This window comes from Nelumbo nucifera, chromosome 1 (assembly GCF_055504915.1).
Source record: "Nelumbo nucifera cultivar China Antique chromosome 1, China Antique-T2T, whole genome shotgun sequence".
NCBI lineage: Eukaryota > Viridiplantae > Streptophyta > Magnoliopsida > Proteales > Nelumbonaceae > Nelumbo > Nelumbo nucifera.
The window spans coordinates 170,360,710-170,371,021 of NC_142649.1; the positions used below are offsets into that span (position 1 = coordinate 170,360,710).

Sequence of the window (10,312 nt, forward strand, 5' to 3'; positions counted from 1 at the left end):
GGCAGGATGACATGTAGTTGGTGCAAACTTTACACTGCAAAATTTGCATGCTGATGAATGCAAATGAGATTTACACTGCATATCATAGTTACTAAGCAAAAGGATGCAAATTTGCATCTGCTTCAGATTTGCACTGCAAACAAATACATTATAAAGGGAAACCAGTTTGTAGTATTAGGAAACTAATCTTTATGAGAAAAAAGTGGTAGTAAAACAAAATTTTGGGCTTTAACTAGAATTTCCACCAAATAAATTCCACAAGGATAAGGGTCAGTCGGGTCGACCCTGGCCATTGACAGACCTAGTACTGCCCTCAATTCTTTGTAGACTTAATCATTAGGGTTTTGTACTCTCACGGGATCAAACTAAAACCTAGCTTCATCGACTTTATCTCCCTTTAAAACTCAAATCATTTAAACTATAAAATAAAACATCTTAACAGTCCTAAAAATACAAACACTGAAGGGGGTTGATTGTTTTCGATACAAATTACAAAAAGAAAATACATGTTACGGCAATGTTGTAGCGAAATTGATCCAAATTTGTAGCTTTCAGGACATAACTCTCAAAAAAGTGGTTGATACCCAAGAACAACATTGGGAATTTTTGTTTGGTTTCTGGGGAAATACATTAGAAAACAACAAGGTTTCTTCAGCGCAACTTCTCGTAGTACGAACTTGACCTAGTTCGGTATATATGGACAAGATCTCTTCTGGTTCGATTTTCACTTGTGGCCAAAGAAGACAACAAATTGACGAATCTCACAATTCGACAGTCTTTTTGAGTGACAACTACGTACCCTTAGCAGTCTTTTACCTTAGCCAAATTATTATAATGGCAACTATAAATATGAGGTCGATCGGCTTTTATCATTTTGTTCTGTTTGGTGTTATATCTATTGTTAAAATCATTTTCATCATTAACGACAATAAATCGCCCCCTTAGCTCAATTATAAACAGGGAGAGAGAATGTGCACAAATGAAATAAGCGAGATTTTGAATTTGAAAGGCAATGATTTAGCAAATAATGTGTTTGATGGAAGTCATGGGACAAGAGAGTGTCTGGTGTTTGTGGGGTTTCAAATTTTGAACATGGGGAGACTACAAGTTAAGGATTAGGTGGAGGAAGGAGATATATAATATAATGGAGTGCAACTTTAATACACTCGAAAACGAGGGACGGTGAAGCAATTTCAAAGCCCCTCAGCCCCTCCAGAGTCCTGACACACGCCAAATGGAGAGAATCTCTCGCCTTTTCAATGAAGACAAATGAAACCTATATTTCACTAAATACCACCCTGGAATATTTACTATAAGCTATAAATAATAAACCTCCTCAGGCTCCTCTATGTGCTTCGGGAAGCCGAATCTCACCAGCCTAAAATACGGGTCTCAGATAACCCAGTTTTCACTTGGAGACGACTCCCTGCTTTTTATCATATCTTATGTACTCTCCTCCTCAATAAGTTTATTATTTTATAATCTTCTGCTGGTGGCAGCTGCCATTATATTATAATATTATGATTTCTTGGGTCTTTTGACTTCGGGTTTCGAAATCTGGGAATTTTGAAGGCACACCGCCAACCCGCTTCGAGACGATAAGCTCTTTTTCTATTTCTTTATTTTTATTAAAAAATAAATAACACTACCGTTTTCTAATAACAAGAACGATGCTATTATCATTATGCTAATGCTTGGTGGGTGGAGAGGAAATCTCAGATATACTTCCTGCATAAATTTGACACGTGGAGAATGTCTGCGTGTCTGTGGCCTCCTCTAATGGGGGTGGGGCCCCTCCGGGACGAGTCTCTACTCTCTACTCTCTAGACTGTAAAACAGGTTGCAGGTCTCCGCCGTAACACACACGCATCTACATTGTTTTGACTTTGACTATAGAAGCTGGGACCCACATAAAAAATTATCGTGGGTACCACTCCGGAGATCTTTAAATCAAAATTTCGGTTCGGGATCATCATAGCCATCCATTGAAAACACGACAACTAACGATCCCGTCACGGGATCGAATCCGCCTCCCAGCATTACGGGAGTTCTCCTCTCTAACAATTACTCCTCCTCTGACTCTGAATAACCCATATTTGTGGTTCAAATTACCGAAATGCCAGTGAGGGAAGACAAGAGATGTCTTTGACTTTTTTAGAGTTGCTATTACTGAACAGCGGGGATCAGGTGGCATTCATGAGAAAATCGCCATAAAAATGGATATTTTGCCCGATTTGAAGATAAAATCATAGTTAACAAGAAAGTCGTAAGATAATTAATGAAAATAGTGGGGTTAAAAATGGAAAGTGGTCCATATTGCTGGGACATCCGAAAAGCTGGCAAGCCGACGTTTTCCGTTACGAATCGCTATCGACCGTCATGATAACCTGTGAACGTTGCTTTTGTGTGGGTCTGCGATATAACGGCTTCCGTCAGTTACTGTGCCGTCGTTTGCTATAAATACGGACTCTAATCTCTTTCTCTCCGATCTGACTCGTCATTCGTCACTAGTTCATTTGCACATTCCATCGTTTGCACACTTTCTCTCTCTACTGTGTAGTGCGAGCTTTAAATGGTTTGAGTGAAGAAGAAGCAAGCGTTTACTATTGTTTTCTCGATAACTGGTGGTTGTCGGAATGGGGAGGAAGGATCAGAAAGACAAAGATAAGGAGAGAGTGGACGCCGTTCTTCATCTGCTAAGAAAGCAAGCTCCTCTTACGGTTAAACAAGTGAGTGAGAGACAATGTTTTCTTTTCTCCTGAAATCATCACGTCCTTCTGTCATAGATCTACTCTGCACAGTCTTTCACTGATTTCTTGAAGTAATTTGAAAGAGTGATCTAGCTTTGCTGTTTTGGTTTTTTTTTTTAGGTTTTGTTTGATTTAAAATATTGTAGTTCGAAATAGATTGATCACAGAAGTGTGAACGCATGCAACACTCCTTTTCGCTGTTCTGGACTTTCTAATTAGTTCACTATTCCTTGTAGTTGTTGGTTTTCCAGACGAGCTGTATGATTGAACAGTTCTTTAAAGGATTGTTTCATAATCTTGCATTTTGTGTGAGAACTTATTTAGGTTCAAACGCGTTTGATTTTATTTTGACTCACTTCTGACTTGAACTGAATTTGGTTCTGTCAGACTACAGCTCATAGGTTTTGAAACGCTGTTCTAGTTTTGAATCCTTCAGTAGAAGTTCTCGTATGTTTTGCCTTTCAGCCTACTTTAAATTTTAATTTCACTTTGCTGTGAATGTTTTGTGATTTCTGATCTCTCTCTATGTTTATCTTTCTCTCGCAGGAGAAGTTCTGCAACTATGCTTGCGTTGAACGGTTTCTGAAAGCAAAAGGAGATAACGTGAAGAAGGCCGCGAAACATTTAAGAGCCTGCCTCTCTTGGAGAGAGAGTATTGGCACTGGTATTATTTCTTCTCTCTTTTTTTTCCCCTAAGAAACTTACTTTTTTGAAATGCCGAAAGAAATCGTAAGGAAAATACATTTAAAAATTAAAACCTCTCCTCTGTTTCTTTGGTCTATTTCTTTATCTACTTTTTGTTTTTTTTTATCGAACTTTAGCTCTTTTCTTTTCTTTTTATTTTTTGAATAAGAAGCCGTTAAAAAGTATACATGCATAAGGGCTTCAAAAAAAAGTATATATGCATAAGTGTTCAGATTTTCAAAGCCAATGAATCAATGAATCAAATAAAGAGAAATTAACTTCTTCATTTATTCCTTAAGAGAACACTAATGACCTGCGTATTATTTTCTGCCTGCCTTTTGGAAAAAAAAAAAAAAAAACAGAGTATTTAATAGCAGATGAGTTCTCTGCCGAGCTATCAGAAGGCTCCGCCTACGTTTCTGGTCAGGACGAAGAATCCAGGCCTGTTGTGGTAATCTCTCTCTCTCTGGTACCATTTCTCTTCCTCCATCGATCTGATGGGGTTAAAACTTAAAACTTAAAAGAAACCAAATGAAGGCATTTTTATGTTGCAGGTTTTACGGATTAAGCAAGACTATCAGAAATTCCACTCACAAAAACTGTAAGTGATGACAGAAAAAAAATTAATTTTAACGCAATCCAAAGAAATTTTTTTCTAAGCAACTTATTTAACTTATATTTATTTCATTTCAGGTATATACGTTTGCTGGTCTTTACACTCGAGGTGGCCACTGCGTCCATGCCGAAAAACGTCGAGCAGTTCGTACTCCTTTTCGATGCGAGTGAGTGTTCCCCTGCTCTGAAACGAGTCGAAATGATTATTTTGCCCTTTCCTTGGTGGATCGAATTTTGAAACGGTCAGGGTAATCTGGTCATTTTGTTTTCTCTGCTCAAACTTCAATCTGTTCTGCATCCTGCAGCCTTTGTTTCCTCTTTCCGTAATCAAGTATCCCTGTTCTGCTAACCATTCTGAAAATTTGCAACATGCACCTCTGAAATCCCTGATTTATTAAATTAGAACTGAAAAAAAGACGCCTGGCTTCTCAATCAGTCCCTGATCCCTGGTTAATTAGTGAAGAAATTAATTTGTGGACAGCGAGAACCAGCTTCGTAAAGTGAATTAGGATGAGATTCTGTTCCGTCATTCCGTGAAACAACTTGTACAACTCCCATGGCGCAATTTAGTCAAAACGTGATAATCAATGAGGGTGATGCAACTGATGAGTAGGACTACCAATTGTCGGGAACCCGCCATGTTCCGAGTCTCAATGTCGCCCTGGGTTACCCCTGAAACGTCACAGTCGACTTGGTTCAGTTTTGGTCGGGTTAACAAGGGTATAGTTGGAAGTTCATCTTTCAGAAATGGTCAATTTGCCGTGGGACTTTTCCAAGTGTTCTTTTATCTTCTGCGGAGCAGCACAAGTACAGATGATTTTCTATTGCAGACGGACGAATTTCCAGATATAGAAATTAATAAAATGGATCTTCGAGCTCTTAATTAAGCTTACTTAATTAATTTATTTCCCTTTTTCCTTATTGGTTGAGATTAACATGAAACGCGTGCAAATGCAGGCTTTTTCAGATCAGCTTCGGCTTTTATGAACCTGTTGCTGGCAACCCTGAAGATCGTAGCGGAATATTATCCTGGACGGCTTCACAAGGCCTTTGTCATCGATCCCCCCTCTCTTTTCTCTTATCTCTGGAAGGTGAATTTCAAAAACTCCGTCCCACTTGTTATGGTTCGGTCGCTTGTAAAAGAATGGACCACAATCCGATCCTCTCGTTCAGTGGTGGTCCATTCCTGACTTTTTGTGTTCCAGAAATTTGACCGATGATCAACTTTATATGGTGAGCAGGGCGTTCGGCCGTTTGTTGAGTTGTCGCCAGTGACAATGGTGGTATCGTCACTGGACTTCGAAGAATCGTTGGAGTACGATGACTTCTCAACCATCCCACGAGCTTCCTCCCTCCGATTTGATCCGTCGATGATCCCGTCAACGGCCAAGATCGGCGCATCCTCCTCTTCTCGCTTCTCCTTCACTGCGTCTCAACACTTTGACTCCTTGAAGCCCTGGTACCTGAGCTTGACTGACACGTCAGCCTCCAAAGTTGGACCCACCAGCCCTTCCCCGTCGCTGTTGGGACCCGCTCTCATCTCCCCACTAAACGCACGTTCCTACTCCTTTGCATCACCCGCTGCGAGAACGCCACGTAATGGAATCATCAGAGGTAGTGGTGGAGCCGCTCGGAAGAACAATTATTACTTCCCTTCAACCCCACTGCCACCGCGTGTCAACAGAAACAATGACAACGTCAACCATCCAAGGACGCCGAGACCGTCGTTCCTCCACTCACCTGCGATGTTCTTCAGGAAGGACAACGTCAGCAGAGCAGAGAGGGCCCGAGAGTCGTTCCTTCCATTCCTGAAATTCTACAGGAGACCATACGACGAGATGGTTTACAGGTCAAAGATGAGACCGCCACTGGGAGGTCTTATATCCATCGTCTCTCCTCACCTCAAAAGGCGCCACGTGTCAGCATCCCAAAGGTTCTGAAAAATAAAAGTACATATCACAACATTTTCTACTACTCCCAAGTCCAAATAATAATGATAACATAGAAATCTTTTCTTCTTTTCAATTTAAATGTAAAATTATTGCCCCTCTTTAATGAATGAATGATGAAAAACAAACAAACAAAAAAAAAAAAAGGAGACGACGTACTAGGCGGGGTGTGAGATGGTGTGCATGTTGTCTCTGTTTTGATATATGCTACGTTTTGGGGTTTGGAGGCAATCCATGCATGGTAATTGGTAAATGCAATAGCGTGGTCTCAACGATGAACATCGTATTGGAACTCATAAAAGGGAGGGAGGGGAGACCAATGAAGGATTTGAGTTTGCTTTAAATATTTTTGTGACTTATGTCTTGTTAAATTATTATTAATAATATTGTTAATAAAAGTTTGAAAACTCTTCTATTGTTTACTATTTCCTTTTCCAACTTAATTTATTCAATTTTTTATTATGTGTGTCAAAAAAATCCATTTTTTTATTATAGGAACGAGTGCGATAGCCGGATTTTAGTGAGCTTTTTTACAAACGATTTATGTCTTGAACGTGGCAGCCTATGGCTTGCTTCCTGACATGAATGTTTTCTTTTTTTTTGGATAAGTAACATGGATGATATTTTCGGCATGTGCTACCATTTCAGAAATCGAATCAGTTAAAAACATTAATCTCGGCTTCTAAAACTGTGGTGATACCCCAGTCCCAAGCTACTTCAAAATTCAAATATCCCCTCGGTTTAAGAGGTGCGAAGTTGTAAGTTTTTTATTTGCCAAAAAAACACGAATAAATTATACCTCTGCTGATATTTGTGTGAGACACTGAGACCTAACTTATATAAAAGAAAATTGGTTCAGCTTAAAGAACAGAGTGATGTTTTCTCCATTTATTTTAATTTCATAAGTAACCAAGTTCTAGAGTAATGTGTGGACTCCAGATTTCATGAAAATGGCATCCAAAAAATCGTTAGAATCGACTAATACCACTTTAACAGAAGTATTGGGCACCGTTGCATTTCATGCCCGTTGCGTTCTATATAGGATGGCAAATGGGTGGATTGGGTTGGGTAAAGGTTGAATACCAATTTATCCATTATTGACTCATCAACCCATCATGATCCATGACCAATCCTTGTTTATAGGTCACAACCCATCTTTACCCTCATCCACCCATATTGACCCACTTATCCATCCATACCAACCCTTATTCACCCTCATCTATAAATGTGAATTTTTTTAAATTTATTTCAGTAAAAAAAAGAAATTACAAAAATTACATAAAATGATAAAAAACTCAAAAAATTATATATTTTAACTAAAAGGTCAAATATTATAGGAAAAGTACATAACGATAATTTTTTTATATATAACAAAAAGTAGAAATTACAGAAAATAAATTGAATGATAAAAATCAAGAAAATACAAAATTATAAAAAAATTCAAAACATTTATATTTCAGCCGAAAATCAGAAATTGCATAAAATGATTAAAAATAAAATATATATATTCCATCTAAAAAATGCACAAATTGCAGAAAATACAAAAATTAATGAAAATTCTAAAAAAATACAGAAATGCACAAAATGTAAAAAAATTACAAAAAAAAATTGAAAAATATAGAAAATGCAGAAATATTTGCAAAAAAAATTATAGAAAATGCAAAATTGGGAGGAGGACGTTCTTCCTCTAAGCAAAAATCCACTATTGAAAGGCTCTTGTTATAGAGAATGGAGAATGCCTTAATTCTATACCCATATACACTTATTTTCTGCAATCTTTGAATAATGAATAAATAGAAAACGAGAAATTGTGGAAAATCACAGAGAAATAAAAAATAATCAAATAAGAATGGACAAATTAGCAAAAGAGGCAAGGGTCATCGGTGGTAAAAAGGCGGTGATCAAGCATTGGTGATGATTGGTGAATAGAGGCGGAAGAGGAGAACAAAGGGAGAATCAGTGGTGATTGGTGAAGCTTCGAACTTGCAAACATTAATTACTTGTCTTCTCTTCAAATAGGCATTGGGAGAGAGATTCAATCTTCTCTTGGTCGAATCAAAAGAGCATGTTGGACTTTCAAAGCATCATACCAATGTCTGAGGAGCAGAAGAGGAGAACAAGGGGTGGCGATTGAGTGAAGCTTCAAGCATCCAAACCCTAACCTTTAACAACTTCAATCCTTGATCAATCCCTAATTGATGAAGATGAAGAGAAGAGAGGCAACAATTGAGTCAAGCTTCACCTACCTAATAATTGACGAAGGTGAGGTTAGAGTGAAAACTTCAAAACCCTAGACATTTGAGACTGGCTGGTTGAGAAACCTTTGAAATTTAGAAGTTTCAAACCTCTTAAATGTAATGCCACTTCCCAGGTTCTTTTGTAGAGACATATGTCAATAGGTTATCATCACTCTACTAGAATTTTTTATCATGCCATTGTATAACCACTTAGACATGGTGTTTTGTTTTTTGCTTGAAGGATAATTTTAGAGTAGGGTTGGATTTTGGGATTTTACAACCTATACAGATATGCATACAGTACTATATTCGATTAAAAGTATCTCTCCGATCCATATCTTATTGGAAAGCATATGAACTTTATATATTAGGTGCCAAATTTAATAATATTTTGAATTTTATGCGAATAATAATTGATAGTTTATTTGTTTTTACATATCTTAATCAAATAATTGGAATTTTTTGCTGTTTGCTTAGGTTATTTTACTTATTTATTGGTTATATATAATAATAAATAAAAAGAAATTAATTGTGGGTTCTAAACCCAACCCATCCTACCCTTGAATGCACGGAGTGCTTTACATTTTCATGTGCAAGGAGGGTTTGGATTTTTAAAATCCAACCTGCTATGGGTTTTGAGGCAAATACATGTTATGAGGTAGATAGGTTCAAAACCCTCTCCAAACAAGGTTCAAAATATCGATACACCAATATGGGCGTATTGGGCAAACTTATAGTTTTCCCGGCCTTTTTTTTTATTTTTTTTCGCAACCAGTTCAGGAGGGCGGTTTAGGTCTCCTCTACCCCCTGAACCAGTCAGACCTCCGACACACCCACTGTAGGGGTGTATCGGAGGGGTCCTGAAACGATGCATGTCGGCCAATACGGGTCGGTACGTGTTGATACTTTGAACCTTGTCCCCGAACCCATTATGTTGCCATCCCAAGTTTCTGCATAAATCCACAATACCAATTGCTTGCCCAATTCTATGTAAATGGTGATGTGGCAAATTCGTGGAAGCAGGAGTGGAGCCAAGTTATTGGGTGAGACCCTTACCCTCCAAAAAAAAAATAGAGAAAACATCATAAATTGGGGGTGGAGTCACATGCATTAATACTTGGTCTCAACCCTGATCCAATTCAATTTGTGGAAAATGGAAACCCCAATTCTAGCTTTAATCCGATCCATTATTGTTTTTTTAAGGTCAGTCCAATTTGATTGGTTTGGATTTTCAAGTTTGCCTTGAATTGGAACAGCTTTTTTGACTTGTTGTAAGGTCGGAGTTAACAATACTTCATCGCAGCCTAATCCAAAGTTAAAGTAGGGTTCATATTTTTCAATCCCAATATTAAGAGACTTCAAAATGAATATTTTGTGTTGGATTTGGAATGAACAATATTTCTCATGCAGCGAATAGACCTTCTCCCCCGAGTCTATGGACACCTTTTAATTTATAATAAGAAATTTAATCAATGTGTGTATATATTATGAACGACTATTATTGATGTTGCAAAATTTGAACATATGCCAATCCACCGGGTCCCGTCTGAAGAATGGTGGATTAATCAAACGATCCTCTCCTATCCAGGTGAGGTGGTACAGAGAAACCCTCGACTTTAGCAGATTTGGAAACCCTAATGATCTAGAAATTCTGTGAACAACTGTGGTAACCCAACCAACGTAATCACCGTTGGACATATATCACCTAAATATGCGCGTTGAGCTCAAATTCCTACAAATTCATACAGCTGCCCAATGCTGATAGGCAATACATTGTTTGCTTCCAGCATTTTCTTAACAACAGATAGGCAGGGTTACAGAGTTGATGGGAATATTTGTCGGGTTTCGTCACAGAAAGGAGAAAGTCAGACTAGGGTTGAACTTAAAAATAACAGAGAGAGAGAGAGAAAGAGAGAGGGAAAAAACACACGTTTGGTATGTTTGTCGCTTTCCAAGTGTCTATTACCAAGTAATCCAAGGTTCTCTACCAGAGCTGACATTACACTCTCCGTGATTAGATTTTGTTTTTGTATTCAGAGAAGTTAACTGTATGGACAAAGGAGGGGTGTCGTTACAT

At 38.1% G+C, this 10,312-nt stretch overlaps 1 protein-coding gene across 1 annotated transcript; it reads left to right on the forward strand.

Moving 5' to 3' along the window:
* Positions 1-2,485: 2,485 nt before the first annotated feature.
* LOC104596521 (uncharacterized) lies at positions 2,486-6,405 on the forward strand. The gene is made up of 7 exons (XM_010257717.3): positions 2,486-2,729; positions 3,297-3,414; positions 3,797-3,885; positions 3,989-4,035; positions 4,128-4,216; positions 5,007-5,140; positions 5,291-6,405. Exons 1-7 carry the CDS (start codon positions 2,637-2,639, stop codon positions 5,987-5,989), a joined length of 1,269 nt encoding a protein of 422 aa, XP_010256019.1. The 5' UTR covers positions 2,486-2,636; the 3' UTR covers positions 5,990-6,405.
* Positions 6,406-10,312: the final 3,907 nt, after the last annotated feature.

Bases quoted from the DNA above. Each gene is read 5' to 3' on its own strand.
- LOC104596521 (XM_010257717.3), top strand. From the start codon at position 2,637: ATGGGGAGGAAGGATCAGAAAGACAAAGATAAGGAGAGAGTGGACGCC. The intron at 2,730-3,296 runs GTGAGTGAGAGA...TTTCTCTCGCAG, and splicing joins CTCCTCTTACGGTTAAACAA to GAGAAGTTCTGCAACTATGC. The intron at 3,415-3,796 runs GTATTATTTCTT...AAAAAAAAACAG, and splicing joins GAGAGAGAGTATTGGCACTG to AGTATTTAATAGCAGATGAG.